The 19,844-nt window shown below is 38.3% G+C and overlaps 2 protein-coding genes across 4 annotated transcripts in view; one reads left to right on the top strand and one right to left on the bottom strand.

Moving 5' to 3' along the window:
* Positions 1-11,318, top strand: part of LOC131458057 (androgen receptor-like) — a 44,484-nt gene extending 33,166 nt beyond the window's left edge. The window contains exons 8-10 of one of the 3 annotated variants that reach the window (XR_009240054.1): positions 282-347; positions 6,478-6,613; positions 11,195-11,318. Coding sequence is in view for 2 of the 3 variants with exons in the window: in XM_058626738.1 (XP_058482721.1) it covers positions 282-440 (159 nt within the window). In the remaining variant the exon portion in view is untranslated. Of the gene's footprint in view, positions 1-281; positions 5,420-6,477; positions 6,796-11,194 lie in introns of those variants that run through there. The other 2 variants (XM_058626739.1, XM_058626738.1) reach the window with 2 other exon arrangements.
* LOC131458056 (oligophrenin-1-like) overlaps positions 8,224-19,844 on the bottom strand; it is a 32,430-nt gene continuing 20,809 nt past the window's right edge. Inside the window, exons 12-23 of the mRNA XM_058626736.1 lie at positions 19,408-19,441; positions 19,226-19,288; positions 18,568-18,642; positions 17,627-17,711; positions 16,200-16,258; positions 13,630-13,735; positions 13,358-13,517; positions 12,224-12,371; positions 11,220-11,498; positions 10,300-10,447; positions 9,968-10,018; positions 8,224-9,309 (exon numbers count right to left, since the gene is read on the bottom strand). Coding sequence (XP_058482719.1) covers positions 9,976-10,018; positions 10,300-10,447; positions 11,220-11,498; positions 12,224-12,371; positions 13,358-13,517; positions 13,630-13,735; positions 16,200-16,258; positions 17,627-17,711; positions 18,568-18,642; positions 19,226-19,288; positions 19,408-19,441 — 1,200 coding nt within the window. The 3' untranslated portion in view covers positions 8,224-9,309; positions 9,968-9,975. The remainder of the gene's footprint in view (positions 9,310-9,967; positions 10,019-10,299; positions 10,448-11,219; positions 11,499-12,223; positions 12,372-13,357; positions 13,518-13,629; positions 13,736-16,199; positions 16,259-17,626; positions 17,712-18,567; positions 18,643-19,225; positions 19,289-19,407; positions 19,442-19,844) is intronic.

Raw genomic sequence — 19,844 nt, 5'->3', positions numbered from 1 at the left:
GAAACAAAAGTGTGTGTCGCTTTTTAAAGTAAACTTTCCACACACCAAAGTCCATAGAGAAAATCAGTTCTCTATGGATCAGTAAAGTCAAATTGAATATTTTGTAACATGTTTTAAATCCTTACTTCAGCTCAAACACTTTGATTCAGGATATTTAAAAGCCCTTACATTTGTAGACTGCTTTCCAAGCCATTTTAAGGAAAACAATGAAAACCCTGTGTGACTGACAACAATCTGCCTGTATTTCATTCATTCTTTTTGTATGAATTCTTCTGTTTCAGACGGTGAAGAAGCTGCATCAGTTTACATTTGATCTTTTCATCCAGGCTCAGTCACTCCACACCAAGGTCAGCTTTCCAGAGATGATTGGAGAAATAATCTCAGTGCATGTACCAAAGATGCTGGCAGGTCTGGCTAAACCAATCTTGTTTCACCAGTAGATCTTTTTTGTTTTTATTTTGAATAAATGACTCAGCTTTGTTGCCTCCATAAACTTAAATGACAACTTTGCACTGTTTCCCTTAACGTCTGGTCTAATAGCTCTGAGCCCTGTCCCATAATCATTACTTTTATTGTTCAAAGTTATTTTTCCTTTTAGCCATAATTGAGACTGTTTGCTCAGAAATGATAAAGCTTTTATCTGAAGAGCGGCGCGACATGTTGACAGCTCTGCTGTAGTTCTGCTGCTTAACATATGCACCAAGTCGACTAAAAAACATGAAAGCAGCACAAAGTATTGCATGTGACCTTCATTATTCAAATACCTGATGAGGTACACATAAATATAAAACAAATACAAGCAAACAAGAGATTGCACAGGAGAAATGGATCACGTCAGGGAACAGAAACCAAATCTCTTTCTACAAAGTGGAGAAATGTGGCCGTGGTGCAGCCATGAAACTAAACATCTAATTATGTGTCACTGTTATCTTTCATAGTGCACTGAGCTAGAAGTAGCAGCTAAGTGACACTATTCTGTTCAACTCAAAAACAGTGGACATGCTTGTTCTTAATCCTGTTCACATGTCTTCATTTAATAAGTTGCTCTGGTTTGACTGAGTCAATAAAATCCAGACGTCCTTTCATGTTTGTTGGTGTTATGTAAATGAACCCTTTTCTGATCATTGGCAATACGTTGTTCATTTAAAGTTAAAGCACTGACATTAATATGTAGTGGTAAAACTCTGTTTTTAAAAGATTCAATTCAAATATGATAATTAAAGAGACACTTTTTCAAGCAACAACCCGCAGTTATTGAATGCCTGAGTTACATGAATTAGTTCCTGATACTAATGATATGGCTACCAAAAGTGTTGCTGCATGTACATTTTCATATGTACAGAAGTTTTTGTTTAAAAAAAAACGGCAGAATAAACTTAATGCTGCTGCAAAACTGTTCGACTTAATCAGCACTGAGTGTGCTCCGTGTGGCCCCTGCACTGAGACACAGACACTTGTGGCCCCCACCGAGGACACAATTTATCTTGCTCTTCTCTGATCTTAATGTCAGCATTTTTAGCTTCCTGTGACACAGGAGCTGCTGTTTGTACGTTTGTGTCACTGAGGTAAAGCTACGAAATAACACTTTTGAACTTACTGAGGCAGCAGTGGTTCGACAACTCCTGTGTGCTGTGTTGTTTATTTTCTATGGAGTTTGGTGCAGGGAGCGAGGGGTTTACAAACTTTAGTTTCCAGTGGGAAAAAGCATTGGGACAATTTGCCAAACATGTTTGTAGACTTAAGCGACTTAAGCTATAGATTTTCAAATCAGTTTTTTTTACAGCCATGTTTTCATATCACAAGCCGATTCTTGGCCCAGAGTGTGTGAGTAATTAATACTACCACAGTTATTAATACTTAAACAGCCTCTCAACAACACTCCGCTCAGCCCCACATTGGAATTTCAACATTTTCAGTTCCAATGAGAGATTTGCTGATAAAACTCAAATGAAGTCATCAACTATAATACCAAGCTCACAATTCTTCACTCAACATCATTCCTCCCAGACCAAACAGAGAAATGGTGAATTAAAATTTGCCACAGGTTGTAGTTTAGGGCAGAAATGTTCCAACAGGACAATCAATATAAACTCACAGCCAGCTTTGAAGTGGAAGATCTTCAGATGTACAATGTGAGAGTCCATGACCCAAAACCCAACGGGGGAAAAATGCTAAATAAAAAAACTGTGGAATGCTTTGAAGATAACCGAACACAGTGATGCTTGAGTGAAACTGATGAAAAGTATTAGTCAAGTGAATGCAATTATCTACTGAAGAGCATTAGGGCCACATGGGAACAAAAACAGAAAAGAAGTCCTAATTCGGACTCAAATCTCAGAATTCTCACTCTTTTTTTTCTAAGAATTCTGACTTCAATCTCAGAACCAGTAGTTTTTTTCAAGTCTGACTTTTGCACCGTGAGAAAAAACTTTTGTTTTTATAATTTATTAATCCCCTTAGGGAAATTATTCTCTGCATTTGACCCATCCTAGAATTAGGAGCAGTGGGCTGCCACTGAGTAGCGTCCGGGGAGAAATGGGGGTTGGGTACCTTGCTCAGGGGTACCCCAGGCCTTTCCACCTGGTGGGGACTTGAACCGGCGACCTTCCAGTTACAAGCCAAGTTCCCTTTCCACTTGGCCACAGGCTGCCTTTATTCACATATGGCCCTAATACTATTCTGTAGTAGTCCTATTTTGCATAAACCAGGCTGGTCAAACAACCTTGTACATACATTATACTTACACACTGCGAGAGGTGAGTTCAGCTTAGATGGAAATGACATCTTTTTAGTAGAAGAACTAGAATCATAGCAGAAAGTCCATGTTGATTACAACACTGACAGCACTTCAGATCAGTGTTTTATAACTCTGTAAATGCAACACTTTGTTTTATAAAGAAATGTGTCTTTTCCAAGCAAGTGGTTGCATGCATCGTGTGTATAACTGTACGTGTAGCCTTTAGCTTTACAGACATCCATGTTTTCCTCCAGTGACTGGATTATATTCTATACTAACTGATAGTGTCCACATCTATCAGGAGGCATGACAACAGTTGTTTTGTACACTGATGAGTAAACAGTTTTACGTAACAGGTTATCTGACGAATTTAACTACAGATGTTGATCAAGTGAAGGTTGTCGTGTAATTTAAAGGGATAGATTGTGGGGTGTATGAGGGACTTATGAAGAGTCACTGTGTAACATACAGAACGAGAACTGGAACATCTGCTCCTGGTCTCTCTCTTCTGTCTCCCACCTCTCATCTGTCCCCCATTTTTCCTTTCACCACAACCGGCCGAGGCGGATGCTGCACAACTTGGAGTCTGGTTCTGTCAGAGATTTCTTCTTTTGTTAAAAGGGAGGTTTGATGCCTGTGCATTGTTGGGCTTCTCTTTGTAACATCTTAAAGGTTTCTGCCTTACTATGTGCAGTGCCTATACAAATCAAATTGAATTGAATTAGACACATTGTTCTGCTTTGAGAGGGGTCAAATCCCAACTGAAAAAATATCCACATTCTGTCAGATAATTGAAAGTATAACAGCTGTTCTATATATTATATTTTGAGGGACACACTGTGGTGCGGTGTCTAGCATTGTTGCCCCACATCAAGAAGGTCACCAGTTTTGATCCCGGCTTGACTGAGGATCTCACTTGAGATTGAGTGTGAGTCTGTAAAGGGTGTAGACACCGCCCACTTTCAAGAGGCGTGACTAACGGACATAGATCAAAATGCCACAGTACGCAGAGCGACTGAAAACTAGTCAACAAACATTCTTGTTGGAGTGGACGTCACTTCTCTGTCTTCATCTCTAGCGCACCAGGGGTTTGTGATTGGTTCCCTTTTTCCCCTTTATCTGAAGTTGGCCAAAAGGGCATCTGTGCCAGACGTGTGTGCAGAGTGAAATCAGATCGCTGGCAGACTCAGCTGGGTTCACTCAGGCTTGGTCGACCATGTGTGTCACTTGATTCAAGCTCTTGGTTGCATGGTTGTCGGCTGTATGTCTAGCATTAGGCCCAGGCGAGCGGTCATGGATGATGTTTACGAGTGTGAGTAACACAAGTAAACGCAAATAATCCACTGACCGCAGTTGCTATAAATAATGCAATCGTTATGAATTATTTGATTATTTTTAGTTGGGCCTTCTCTAAAGCCTCCTTGTGGTATCTAAGCAATCTTGTAAGATCATTACAAATCAAATGGCATTGAGTGAATCATAGGATATGATTCAAGTTAGTGTACAATGGTCAGTTGGAATTCCCGTCTTAATTGGTGTACAACAGAATTACATTTCTTCCATATTTTGCATTTTTATTGGCTTGTCATTCATGTGGTTCACAGCAGCACTCACTCTGTACATGTCTGACACTCAGAAAATCTTCACTGGCTTTCAGAAGCCATTACCAAAGAAATCCCCATGATTGTCATCTTTTAGATGGGACCGCACCAGTCGTACTATGTGTAACAGGCATTACGGAGCCATTTTCTCTCCTGTCACTGTTCACATCACGTCAAAGCAAAGTGTCAATTTGGTTCCAGTTCTCCTGAACACTGATTACTGTATGTAACACACTGACTCTGCATTTGTTAACTTAAAAAAAAAAAAAAGAAAAAAAAGAATTGTCCCTATAATGTCTTTATGTCTTTTTCTTGTGTTTACTGTGTAAAAAGCAAAGAGGGGAGAAAAGGGAATCCAATAGCTGTGGACAAACAGTTGATCCAGGAGACTTGGCCCCAACACAGCCGCTAATTTTAGCTCTGAAATTTGAAATGTGTCTTCTGTTATTTGAGCAGCAGTCGGGTACAAAACAGAAACCAGGAGCCATGTCTTTACAGAAAACACTCATTTGATTTCTTGTATTAATGTATTAAATCATTACAACAGGATTCAGTTTAAATCCAATTCTAGAGTACAGAAATAAACTTTTCTCACCATTTTTTGAATGCACTATATTGCGCGACGGTTGTTAACAGTTCAAATCGGTTTTCTTTAACCCTTTAAATGAATGCTAGTTCTTGATAATGTGGTAGTTCTCTTTTATTGGAGCAGTGTCGTGTCATTATATCTGACACAGTGGATGAGCCACATGACTGTAGACGCTCCTGTACATGTTGAATACTGGCCTGACATCATCACAGAAGGCTTTTGTGTTTGGTGCATGATGTCGGTGGACAATAGCTGATATGTGCACAGTGTATACTGCATTACATTAAGCGTATTCTTTGTACATGAAAACACTAAGTGTATATATTGATCTGTCCCTCGTCTGTTTTGTCGTCCGGACACTTTTGAAGTCGTCCCGTGTGATTTATACCTTTTGTGACTTGCTTTGGTGTTTTTTTTCCAATATGTGCATTTTTTTCAAAAGGTGTAAAACTGTATACTTTTTTGAAAGCAATTAAAAAACTTCTGACTCTACACATCGAAGACAAGTTTGGTTATCATTTCAAGAAACTGGACGCGTTATACAGACGGACGGACAGACAGACAGACAGACAGACAGGCAGACAGCGACGGTAGCGCAGACACTTAACCCCACGTTGCGTGTGTGAATGGGTGTAAAATGTGCTGCACATAGATAATCTGCGTGAGTGAATGGGTGAATGGCAAAACTGTAGCGTAAAGCAGCTTTGAGTGGTCATCATCACTAGAAAATCACTATATAAATACAAACTATTTACCACTTACAGATAGATAATGGAATACGACTCCAGTATTAAAGCAGGGTAAGAGGACAGATAATATGTGACGCTGTGCCAAAGTCAAACTCTAAGTATACATATTGTTAATGGAAGAGCAGAATAGTTACCCAAATGTAACACGACCAAATTACAGATTACTGAAACCAGTTGAATACATTAGCATGAATGCAAGTTTGGACATCCAGTAAAGTGTGTGCTCCACTCAGTGAGAACACACATTCTTTTGTTCTTTGTGCGTGTGCTCTCTGTTTGTCAAGAGTCACACACTTAGCCTGATATTAATCCAATTATGAATTAGCATCAAATCGACAAAGAATTTCCATCCGCTGCTGCTGCTGCTGCTGCTGCTGAGGTACAGGAGCTGTGAGTGAAAACTGCAGATGATGAGGAGGAGCGGCACAGGCTGGCAGTGGAGGGTGGAATGTAGTGGGAGGAGAGAGCAAAACTAACTATAATGTCCGACTGAAAATACAGGAACACACACACAGAGCGTATAATCCTGAGATCCATTTCTGCTTCTTAAATTGTATGTATTTCCTATAGAAACATGATAGCTGCATGGGAGTTAACGGAGGAGACAGATCCAGCTAAAAACACGGGAGGAGGGAGCACATTTGAATCCCTGCTTATACATAGGAAATATAGGAAGGTGTGCATTTGTTTTTATGAGGGTTAGTTTATGATAATGGTGGTCCAAGCTGAAATATCTGACAGATTGCAGTTCAAATTGTGTTCGACAGTTGTGACTGATGCAGTTATTTGTCTCAAACGCAGACTTGTGGAAAAGCCAAAGGTTGGCTGCGGACGGAGGGTTAACTGCTCTCTCTCCTCTCTGTGTCGGGGGCCGCCGGAGCATAGCCAGGGCCCGGGTTAACCAAGTGGACTGGATCACGTGACTGGAACTGTGCAGGTGGGTGGAAACCAACACTGAACGGCTGATGTGTAAGTGTATCTGAACCAGGTTACAGTTTTGAATGAACTGCAATAATACAAAGTAGATGTCACATACTGATGTGTGCTACATGCTACAACTACCTGCTCTTCTCAAAATGGCTCTTAATCACTTTGGCGATCCCTTATCTTTCCAGTGCACTGTCACACACTCATACTGGTCTGGTAAGTTAGGTGGGGACCAGAGTCTATGTAAATGAACGCTTTAAGTTTAAGTTTCTGTTCAACAAAGACGTAGTGAATGATGGTCACACCTAAAGCATGTATGTGCGTCTGTGTCCACTGGAGTTTAGTCCTCTCCTCCTAATGCACTGTCACACTCAGGGCTGATCCAAGCCTTCATGGGGCCCAAAGCAGAACTTGATTTTGGGGCCCCTCCTACCACCTCGGAGTAGCCTGTACTTGACTATTATTGATACTATTATTAATATAACACTATAAACTGCATATTTTTGTGGCTTAGTATCCAGCTCTACTCACACTTCTCAGTCTACTGCTGCTTGTCAGTGTTTGTACAGAATATTAATGTTAATACTCTGACATCACGTCAGTTGTGAACAAACATAAACCACTAAAAAAAACTTGAGGCAGAGTTATGCTAACGATGGCTCCTGTGCATCATCAAGCCATATTTCTAGACACACCTGAAACAATCCTGAACAGAAGACTAGAGAAAAGCATTTTTTAAAGTCTTTCCTCCATATGCCGCAGTCACACTGGACACATGGTAAATGGTCTGTATTTACTGTATATAGCGCATCTATGTGCAGCACATTTTCTATCACTCATGTTTCATACCCACTCAGCCGTCAGGAGCAACGTGGGGTTATGTGTCTTGCCCAAGGGCACATCAGCATGTAGGCATGGTGAGTTTACACACAAAGTCAATGCACAGCTTTGACTTTGACATCTACTCTGATATGAGGAGATGTCATTCACCTTTTTGTGCCATTCGCCCGAGTTAAAAAGTTACAACCTTGGCAAAAACTTTGTTGATGGTGAAAAGAAATTAGTCAGAAGATGCCAGGACTCTGTTTCATTTATTTCTAAACACAGTATAATTTCCCAGGGTGCACTACTTGACGTTCACCCGCTCTCAGGAGTCTAGTGTTCGTTTTTATTGTTGAACAAAAACAATATCTATTGGAAGTGTTCGATAGTTTTCACTAGTGTTTAGTTATAATCACTCACGTCTTGCCACATCAAAATTAGAGGACACCAAATAAAATGGACTTGAAGAAAGAATAATCTAAATAAAGCTGGCAAAATGTGTAACACAAGTCCAGGTGTAGTTATTTTAATACGGACTAAATATTTGAAACGGTAACTGCTTGAAACCTCACTGAGCACAAGCTACACAGCACGTGTCACCGTCTTTACACTTTCACTGACAAGTGAAATGACACTTGGCTGGCAGAGATCAGTGTCGCACTGTTAAGTCATGTTTGAGTGCAGCCATCAGATACAATAGAGTGATTCATCATGTTAAGAAGCCGTGAACTGAGTCAGAAGTGAGGAGAGAGAAACAACAGCAAGAACACATGCATGCACACACACACCTACACACAGTCAGTTTAACATCAGGCTGCATTTATTTATTTATTTTTATATATTTAACTTTTTGGAAACCAGACAGCAACCTGAGAGTTCAGGTTTGGCTCTTCAAATGAATTTACAAAAAAAACACCTTTAAACCAAACATTATAATTTTGAGAACTATATAATAAAATTCAACAAACAAAAACGTGTTTTTGTCATGTCGTAGCAATCATTTTTGATCCACTTTTTTTCAATCACAATAATCCATTTGAGGAGCAAAACTATTAAAGGTTATTTTCACTCTTTACAAAACAACAACAACTACACAACCTGTACAAACTGACTAGTCAGGTCAGAGGTCAATCAGGTTTTTTTCCCCCTGTGTTTAACACAATAACTTTGTTTTCAGTGTAAATTATACACTGTAATACAAACCTGCACTTCCTGTAGCAAATATTATTTTAATTATTTGAAAAGTGAACTATGTTTGAGCTGTAACTGTGATGATTAATATTACACACCAAATCATTTGTTTATTTTGTAACATGAAATCTTCTTCTTTTTTTAATACTGTAACAGCATATTTAGCAGTTGCTCATCTTTAAGCACATTCAATAAAAAAAATACATAAAATTGATTTTGTCTCAATGAATTTACAAAATCTATAAATTAATTAGACCAAATATGTCACATTTTAAAATTAATAATAATTATCAAACTGGTCATTATGAATCCATTCAAGTGATTCATTTTACGTATCAATTTGAATGAATACATTTTTTTTGGGACACTTTGGTTACACTACTGAGTGTTAAGATGCTATACAAGACATAACCAGTCACAACAGTTAGTTTCTGTTTAACTGTAAAATGACTAAATATTGGAGTGTAAGTGATGGGGAAGGAAAAAAAATACTCAACTGTCCCAACTTTAAAACGCTGAGCCAGTGACAGTACAAGCTCATTTACATTTAACTTTGATTCCATGTTGTTTAAAACATAGTTGTTATCCTTATTTACTGTTCAGGGTCATTTTCCTCAGTGAAGCAGGATAAGAGTTCAGGTCCTCAGGTCACGCAGGTCACATGATGCGGTGTTCAGCTCCTCAACTTCAGTTCTGAAGAAATTAAACAAAGACAATCCGACTCAGGAAGAGTTTTTCTGTTTCAAATACAAAACACACATTAATGTTCTGGTTTATTACAACTAGTATAACTGACACGCTGAAGAGCATAAAAAATACTCAATAAATGTGAAATTCCAATAACTCTCACCTCTTTTTTTTGGAAATTTGCCATTGGCTCACAAACTTAAACTCATAAAAGGAAACATACAGTTAAAAAAGCATGAGAAACCGACCTTTCTGTCATCCATCCATCCATATTTGACAAATTCTGGCTAAATTTTGTAAAAAAAAATTCCAAAAAAAAGCTTTGGAGGAACAATCACTAAAGTAAAAATGTGTCCTTTTCTTCTGAAGACCAAACATGAGCTTCACACCAGCAGGTCACACCCGTCTCCATTTGGACACATTGTAGCAAACTAGATGTAGACACTGGAATAATAAAAAGATAAAACTTTCTTTGATAAGACAGGCCAGCTCACTGTCTGGGCAGCAGGAACCGAAGCTTCCTTCCTAGTTTTTCAATCTACAAGTAAATTTAGGAGTGAAGCTTAGTTGGGTTTTTTTTGTACACACACACACACACACACACACACACACACACACGCCCAACGCACAGTGACAAAGAACAAAGAAAATAACTAAGACATACCTTCCTTCTTACCGGGAGGCATTTTCAAAAAACTTTGCTTTCGAGGCAACACTGCAGGAAAAAAAAAGAAAAAAGTGAAATGTTCATTTTACAGACAAACACATGATTCACCCTCTATTTTCCCTTTTCTTTCTTTGAAACCTTTGTGATGCAACAGTCAGCTTGTTGTATTTGGCTGACTGCACATTTCTTGCATGTTTACGATGACTTTTTATTCATTTATTTCCATTAAAACTGCAGCTCCATTTTTTTAAACTCTTGTGCCCGCCTGTATTTTCAAAGGATCTAAAAACAAGTGTCTGCATGCTTTTATATCTCAGAGGAGCTCTTACTAAGAAGTGGGTGTGGCCTCACTGCTGGCTGCACTCGGAGGCTTCTGTGGAGGGGGGAGTCTGGACGGGGGCTCGGGAGGCCTGACCGGGGGTCGACAAATGGCAGGTTTCTCTGCAGACCTTGTTCTGGTCAGACCTTCAGAATCTCCTGGAAAAAAGAATTACACAAACAGAAGATGAGAAGTAATTCACTAAATTAAACATGTGGTTATGTGGAGATTAAAGGTGCAATATGAAGCTTTCTGCATCACAATGTATCTATTATATTCACTATACAACTATACACTGTATAGCGGCGTACAGGTGTGTCTGGGCAAATGATGGATATTATTTCTCTATCATGACATGGTCTTTGATTTTGGATGTCGTGTTGCATTGATAATCATCATATTTATTATATTGAATAGATTTGTAAAATACACTCACTTTAATGAAATATCTAAAAAAATCTAAAATGAAATATTATATATACTGATTTAAAAAATACATGGACTAGCCAAAATTATATTTAAAAAAGCCACTTAATAATGCCTCTTTAATTTTAAGCCTAGTTATTTATGTAAGTAGTAGTAAGTATGGAGGGATTAGGGTTCTATCTGTAGACATTTATTAAAGTACTTTTATCAAGGAAGATCTTCAATTGTTCCAAAGACCTTAAAATGTTGTTCTCTCACCTTTAAGGTAAATACAAAAACAATAATTTCCCCCATTAGAGTCTTTTCACCTCAAATTTTCAAAAGCTCCACTCGCCATTGGTGTTGCCCTAATACTATTTTTTATAAACCACTAGCCTTCCAGATATATTGATTTGATTTGTTGTATATCGTGATACATATCGATATCAAATGATCAAACAAGTATTTTGTGATATTATTTTTCCCATATTGCCCTACAGCATACACAGAGAGGACTCCTCATACCTTCTCTGTGGGCGGATGTGGTCTTTTGAGATGGTTTTCTGCTCTGGAATGATGGGACTCGGCTCACATACACTCCAGATTCTCCATTTGCAGCTGAAGAGGAATCTGGCCTTTGTCTGGCATCTTCTATCTTCCCAGCGTCAGAGTCCAAATGTCTGGGTCGGGGCATCATTGGTAGTCTCGGTGGGGGTTCTTTTGGAACCATTGGAGGAAAGCTTACAGGTTTTGTCCGCTGCAAGGGAACCGGGTTCGCGGTGACTGAGCCTTCGTTCTGGCCATCTGTTCCAAAGAAACCACACAACAATTGATGCAAGGTTGCGACCACAAGAAGTGGACTCAAAAAGCAGGAGCTGAAATTGAGTAAAAAAACAATAGGTCAAATATGTCTATCAATGTGAATGGAAATGTAGTAAAGCTCACATAACAACTACCAGGCCAGATATTCAAGATGGCATAGAAATTAAGGGTTAAAGAATTCAATACACACATTTGGATGGATCACACCACATGGCCAGTTATTTTACCAAACAGTAAGTTAAGGAGTGTTAAATATCACACAACACAGGGAGGACAAGCTGCAGGTGCTGCACATTTCTCTGCCACAGTGTATGAGATGATGGAGTCCCACCCACTTAAAGAGGGGTTCAAACAGAAGGAAAATTACATGATTTAGTCTGAGGCCTTTAAATGAAAGACTAATGTGAGATCGAGCATATATGTTTATTTGGACTTCAAATTAAGAAGGAAAAAAAAAGCACATGAGGAATTTCCTATTAACAATCAAGTCAAATAATAATGATGATGATAAAAAAATATTTGTTTAGAAAATGATTGTTGTTATTTTATGGACAAACAGTGAAGCATAAAGTGTCATGAATTGATGGTGTAAAACTGATGAAGAAACATGTTAAAAGTAAATCTACAGTATCAGATCAGATCAGCACAGATGGGATAATGATGAGGACGACAATGACAATCAGGCCCAAAGAGAGACTAATAATTACTCTCTGTTTTCTGGAATTGGTCGTGACTAAGCGCTTGAAAAACACGAGCTGGCCGCTTGGAGATTGTGATGGGCTGCCGCTTTCTCGGGGTGATCCGCGGAGGAGGGACAGGTGGGGCGGTGCTGTCCTCTGGCATATAACTAAAGATCTGTAATCACACACACACACACACACACACACACACACCAAAGTTGCAGTTATACTTTGGTCCAGCAGCTAGTTTTAGAGAGTTCGTACTTTGCACAAACTGCATATTTGTTGGTTTTACTCATGTTCCATTCTAATACAATATCATATTCATTTAGAACTGCCCATTTGCACTAATTATTCATTGTTGTTGGTTTGGATTGTTTATCTGGTTAATTTTGTCCATTCCTTCCTTGCATAGCTGCAGCATATGCCCTCACACTTGTCACTTTATTATAATTTTCTATCTTTTATTCTAATATTTTCTACCTTCTTGTATAGCTGACTATATCTAACATTTTGTTTTATGTTTTATTTTCCTCACATGACATATGTTTTGCTTTTATCTCCTATTGTTCTATTTCTTTTATTTATGAGTGTATTGTAAAGTGCTATCTATATATCTATCTATCTATCTATCTATAGGAAATGAGGCAGAGGTTAAGATTTATAGTGATAGTTCAGGGTTGTTGTTTTTTGTGTGACTGTATAAGGTGTTGACACATAGCAGTGATGGCACCATGCACGCTTGTCTGCTGCCTCATGACGTAAGTTTGTGTCTCTTAGGTAAACAAAAAAAAAGGATTTCACATACTGAAACCACAAAATAACAAATTTGATGTTATTGTGCTGATGGAGGCAGCAACTGATCAACTCCTGTGTGCCGTGATATAAAACCATTGATTTTCTCTATGGACTTGGGTGCAGGAAAGTGAGCAGTTTACAAAGCCACACAAACGTCACTCTCCAGTTTGTTAAGAGGCTAATATCAGTTTTTCCTCTTATCACAGCCAGCAGCCATCTGTGAGCATGAGCTTCCATGTCCCAGGCTGGTTCCTGGTGCTGGTGATGCCACACTTTTAGAAACACTTCCGAAAATCTAAATTATCCCTTTAAAATGTCACAAATGTTTTTTCTTATATGTACTTCAAACTTAGAATGTAGTACCTTTTGGTAGTCCTCGATGAGAATCTCAACGACAATGTTTTGGAACTTGATATCCAACATGGCTGCCACAGTCTCCTCCTTCGCTCTCATCAGTGTGGGTCCGAAGACGACAGCCATGTTGGAGGGAGTCATGCGGTTTTCATCACTGTGGCTGCACACACTGTCAACAAATACAGAGCTGGGATGGAATACACTGTGCCTGACCTTTAGAAATAGACAATGACACATTAATTCAGCTCTGGTAAATGACAACGGAGCCTGTCGGCACTTACTTGACCAAGTGTTTGATGAGCATCTCCAGCATCTCCCGGTTCTTCTCTGGTAGTTTGTAGGTGAGGGAATGAATTTCACTAAGTCTGAAGTCCAGACTATCTGACTCTATAAAACAAGGTACAAAAAAGATAGACATTTTAAACAAATAGATTTGTGTAGATGTATGAGGTACTGACAGACAGTTGACAGTTCTTTGTCATTTCTGGAACTTCTGAAATATAAGTTTATAAACCGACTATTCTCCTGCACTAAAGTCCTAGAAGAAAATCAGTATTTTAAGCTCTTCGGTACAGGAGCTGCTGCTTTGCTGCTGCTCCAGCTGGTTCCCGGCGCCCTTAGAACTGTCAGCACTGACGATTTTACAATAACAGATATATTCACACTTCAAAAGACCTGAACCAAAAGCTGGCAAATATTTCAATATTATATTTATATTGTGACAAGAAGATGCTGAGATGCTTTCATTTGGGTGTGACCAGGATGGATAGGATTAGAAATGAGCAGATTCGAGGAACAGCTCAGGTTGAACGACTTGGAAATAAAGTATGAGAGTCAAGGTTGAGATGGTTGGGTCATGTGCAGCGGAGGGATGGCGATTATATTGGACAAAGGATGTTGAAGATGGAGCTGCCGAGCAGGAGGAAAAGAGGAAGACCACAGAGAAGGTTCATGGATGTTGTGAAGGAGGACATGAGGACAGTTAGTGTAACAGAAGACACAAGGAAGAGGACAGGGTGGAGGAAGATGATCTGATATGGTTTTAGATTTTGGATATTCTCATAACGTGATAAGTTACCTGTGACTTTTCCTGATATTAACTGAAATTAATAATAAATATTAGACATTAAATTATGAATATTACATTACATTATAAAATTAGACATGAGTCAATGTCATTGTTTCTAACACACGTAAATATCCTTAATTTAACATTATATAGCTAAATAAATAAACCACAGATATGAAAGGCAAGAAGTGCATTTTAAGATCATGTGATACATGTGAAAAGTATTTTTAGAGTGTATTTACAGTGTATTGTCACTCTCAAAAGAAAACTTTTCATGAGTCCAGACAAAAAACATGTGTGCAGCTTTATATCCACATATAAGGCCTCATATATCAGGATATACCTTAAAAACTTGAGCCATATCGCCCAGCCTTACAAACATACAGATTTGATTTCTATCTTGATACAGAATATATATCTCAATATTGAATGATGGATAAAATATATATGATATCACCCAGCCCTAAACTGAACTATAAACATAAAGAGGGATATGGTCACTACAATGATGTGAGACTAATAAAAGAAAGTCTCATAAAAAAAAAACTCAGGCCCTAAATGTATGAATGACTTTACCAGGAAACTGAAACCAGCAGTGGTCTAAAAAAAAAGACCACCTGTAACATCTCAACAGAATGAGGCTGATGCTTTTAGACTCATTGTCTCCTGTTTTTACTACTATGTAGCGTGACAGACCGACATAAACAGTGGAATTAGATTTCCTCAGCCTCCACAGTGATGGTAGTGCTGTCTGAAGACCTGCTGGACCTGCTGTCTGCACAGCATTGATACACAAGTGACTCTTTTGAAGGAATCTTTTCAAGGCAGAGTTGACTGTTGTTAAAGGAAAGATAACCCTGAGTGGTACTGCCTACAGAGACAATCAGAAAATCTACACAAAGCAAATGAGAAATTGTTTTTCCTCCCTATACTCTTCTATAAGTATAACAACATACCAAGATGCTATCTAGTGTCTATGACGTATAACATTAATACTGTATATAATATTTAGTACACGGTGACTCCACTTACCTACATACCACTGTTCAAGACACCTAACCCGAAGTTGCTCCGTGTGAATGCTATATGTGACAAAGTGCTGCATATAGATGAGCTGTATGAATGTGTGAGGGAATTGGTGTGAATGGGTGAGTGGCAGAACTGTAGTGTAGTCAGGACTTGAAAAATGCTATATATAAAAATATATTTGAAAAAATATATAAAAAATAATAATATATTTAAAAAAAAAAAGTAAGAGGTCAACTAACAAGGTACAAAACATAAGACAATAAAACATTGATTAACAAAAATGTATCTACTTCCAACAGTTCCAACAGCAGGGGCAGATTTTATTTGAGGGGGTAAACTATTCCATAATGTTCGGGCAGCTACTGTACATAAAAGGCTTGATCTACTTGAGTTTTAGCCTAAAAGCAACCAGTTACTTGACCTCAGTGTTTGGGATGATGTTTGAAGATGCTCAGAGGAGTAAGATGGTGCTAGTCCATTAAACGCTTTAAAAAACGACAATAACATTTTTAAATAATCCTAAAACAAACAGGGAGCCATTTTAAAAATTGGGTCCCCTTACAGAAAGTTTGGTAAACACTGCTTTAGACCAAATTGGGGTAAATTTGTCTGCCAACAGATTTTCTTTTTGCTTTCCTCTCATGTGCTCAACTGTGATGCTCAAGTACTACAGCCTGGACCTTTGAAGAGGAGGCATTCATGATACAACCTAAACCAATTTCAGCTCTGAATCATTTTCCAAACATGTCTTACTTGCAGCACACATGAGGTCCCTGTGAAGACCGTAGGTCATCAGAGGTTCAGACAGACTCCTGTGGATTAAAAAAAAAAAAAAAGAGTCACATGAAAAACCACACTGTAATACACCTAAACTCATTTGTTATTCTAATATCAGCGAATTGTTTTATTTTTATCAAGGAAAATACTGAGTTCATTAGAATAACAAGAGCTGAGTATGATGTTTTGTTCAACTGAGATGCAATTAATGACCGTTTACTTATACATGATAATATAATATGATTTCATTAAAATACATCTGGGGTGTACAAAACATTCAGATATTTATAATGGTTCATATTTAGAACAATACAGTGTATTAACAAAAGAAAATGTCCAGTTGTTCCAATTCCTCATTGGTCAGAGCCAAAATATTGATCTGGATAGCATCTGGACACACAGAGTTGCTGCTGATACTCTCCAGCCATCAAGTATTCAAAATTTTGAGCTCCATTTGCTAAATTTAGCAAAAACGCAGCAAATTCTAAAATATAAACATGAATAGCGGCAAAACACTGGTTATTCCTAACGGAACAAATTACTAACTCAAGACACTGCTAGCATCATGTTTGGAAACTTTTAATGCATATACGTAATGCACAATGAACTCCTAAACCCCTTTTTTTTTAGGTTTGAACCAGTGTATATGTATCAGGTTAATGTTATTTGTTGATCCAGGTGCAACATCTTCAGTTTAGTCTATTGAAATTATACATGTGTTATACACGGTGTATCTTCTGCATCTCTCTGGTCAAACACCAGCTACTGCATTCAAATTGGGCCATTGTTTTTTCTTATAGGTCATGCTTGTGTCACTGATACACGTTTTCTTAACCCTCTGATCGGCATGAGGCTCGTTGTCCCAAACTGCACCTCCCTTTAGAAATGCCAGAGCTGTTGGGTCATTGTGTTTCACTCTCCACCTCTTGGAGCGATTGAGAGGCTCGTCTCAGTGAACACCTCCCACAGCTGCGACCTCAGTGTCAGATTTTACTACCAGACTACGCCCCCTGCACTGATTCTCATTCTCCTTCCCTCCTCTTCTTGGCATTTTTCAAAATCAGGCATCGAGTGGCGTTAGCCTCAGAAGAGTGGGTTTATATAACTACTATTATATAACTACTTTATGAAATAGTTATTAAAAATCCGGCAAATCTTTTTTTACATATTTTCATGCTATTTCTTGTTATTTTGTTGCACCAAAAGGTATGGGTATGGGCATAGATCAGCAGGACCTGTGTCAGTAGCAAAACCAACAAAATCTTGACAGTGTATTCACTCTGATCCCAATCAAAAATCTGTCTCCTGACCAAATTACATACCTGACCATGCATGATCTGAACCCACAGCGACAAACCCATCCCTATGAACGTGTCTCATTGGTATGTTAAACAAACACACACCTCAAATAAAACTTCAATGCACTTGCAATGGTTTTAATGTCCGAGTCGCTGCTGTGGAGGTCCACGTCTGCTGGGTTTGTGGGGTCTATGAAAAAGCAAGTCAGAAGAAACAAGCAAAACATATTCAATGCTATTCAATTCAATACACATTCAATTAAAATGTGTTTTCTATGATCTACAGCTGAGAACCGATTGTTATCCAATCTGCCAAACCACATTGGAAGGTGGTCGGAGACACATTATGACCACATAAAACAGAAGTGTAAATGCAATATGAGAGGGGATAAATGTTCTGTAAGTCCAATACTCTGATCTTGACTGACTCTGCAGGATCATCATCTGTCTCTATAGCTGCTACTATACAGTATCTCCACGGTCATCACTGTAGTGCATTCTGATGCTGAACAGTTTGTGTAGAGTGGGATTGATTAAAAAAAAAAAAAACAAGTCACAATTAAAACCACTTTATGATTTTTGCCGTTTTGATTTTTGTGTTATGTTGCTTGTACACAATCCACAATCTTTGAGTCTTGTTCTTCTGTCAGAGATTTCTTCCTTTTCTTCCCATTTTGAATGATTGTGTTATTGATGTTTTGTGTGATTGTCTTTTTTTTTATTTTTTTTTTTACAGTTTGTATTATTGTGCATTTGTTCGTACAACAAAGATTGATTCCTGAATTTGAAAGTCTAAATAAAGACTTAAATAAAATATTGAAATGTGAAACGGGCATCTGCAGTAAAACTAATGTTCTGAGAAGAAGGCACAATTTTAAAGTTATGGACCACAAAATCAAAACAATAAGTTGAACAAAAAAATCATGAACAAAATCACACAAACTTCCTAAAAAGCTGCAGAACCAGTTTAGTTGTAGAATCAGGTAGATGAGAGGAACAAAGTGAATGGACGGACGTAGCACATGTTCACAGGCTTATTTCCTTACCAAAGAAAGCATTTAAAAGCTTCTGCACTTGGATGTTGCTGCCAACTGTTCTGTACACTCCTTCTTGTGTCACTCCTGGAAAGAGGAGAGAGAGAGAGAGGGAGGTAAGGAAAAAAAGGGGTGTACTCTGGACAAATACAGAGCTGTGGAGTCTGCATGAGTCTGAATTAACATACAGATGTTCTTTCCTGATTATGAACGCTTCATTTAACCATTTAGTCTGAAAACGAACAATAGTCCATGCTTGAATCGTGTCGAATTACACGCTCATGGGTTGAGCAATTAATTCCATTCTTTAAAGATAAATCACGCCAGTGGAGAAACATAACATGACTGGAAAATTATAAGGGTACATTTGCCTTTAAGACAGGGCTCAGATGCTAAGCTGAGATCGTGCATGAAATAATAAGAAAATCATTTTTTTTTTTAAATAGAAAACAGACCTAATAGGACCACCACATAGAATAAGCAATGGATAAAGATGTGATGATTAAAGACCCTTATTCCAGATGACTACATTTCCAGTGAATGGCATTTCTCCCCTGAGAGCAGCCTGCAGAGCTGGCATCAAAATGATTAGCCAATGAATCAACTGTGCCCCCTTGAGGCCATGAAGGTAAAATAAGTGAACTCCAAGCCTTTGATGGAAACCATTTACCTTTCGATTCAATGTAGTTGATGCACTTTCGCACAAACTTGAATCCAGTTTCATTCAGCTCCACTGTGACATAAACAAAGACATGAGCAGGTGATGAATGCATGAATACAGATGATGTCAGTGACTTTAAGATGTCAAGCAGACATCAGTGTCAGCATCTCAACTTCAGACGGCCGACTTACTTTCAGCTTGTTTGTGAATTGGGGAATGATAGATCTGAAATGAGAAAAAAAAAATGTAAATGGAAAGAAATTGTGGAGACATTTGCCACAGCCTGATTTATGAAAAAGAACCAAAAAAAATAAATAATATTGATGATGGTATATCAGAAAATATAACCCTGCACCACTGAAACAAACTTCCAGGACAGCTGAAGGGAAGAGTTGCACCAATTTTTCAGTTATAATCTACTTGATTATAATAATATATACACAGAGAGAGGCAAAAATTGGACAAACTGCGGCAAAAACTGGTTGTAGATTTTATGACACTGGAGCTTCCTGTTGCACGGTCTCACAAGAGAGAGTTAAGAATATTGTTCTGAAGCTCTCTAATGCCAGGATCAGACTAAATGATATTTTTGTCTTTCACGATGGCTACCATGTCAGATTATTAATAA

This window comes from Solea solea, chromosome 4 (assembly GCF_958295425.1).
Source record: "Solea solea chromosome 4, fSolSol10.1, whole genome shotgun sequence".
In the NCBI taxonomy this organism is placed as follows: Eukaryota; Metazoa; Chordata; class Actinopteri; order Pleuronectiformes; family Soleidae; genus Solea; species Solea solea.
Note: the sequence above shows the minus strand (reverse complement) of the source record. Positions and strands in the feature narration are given on the sequence as shown.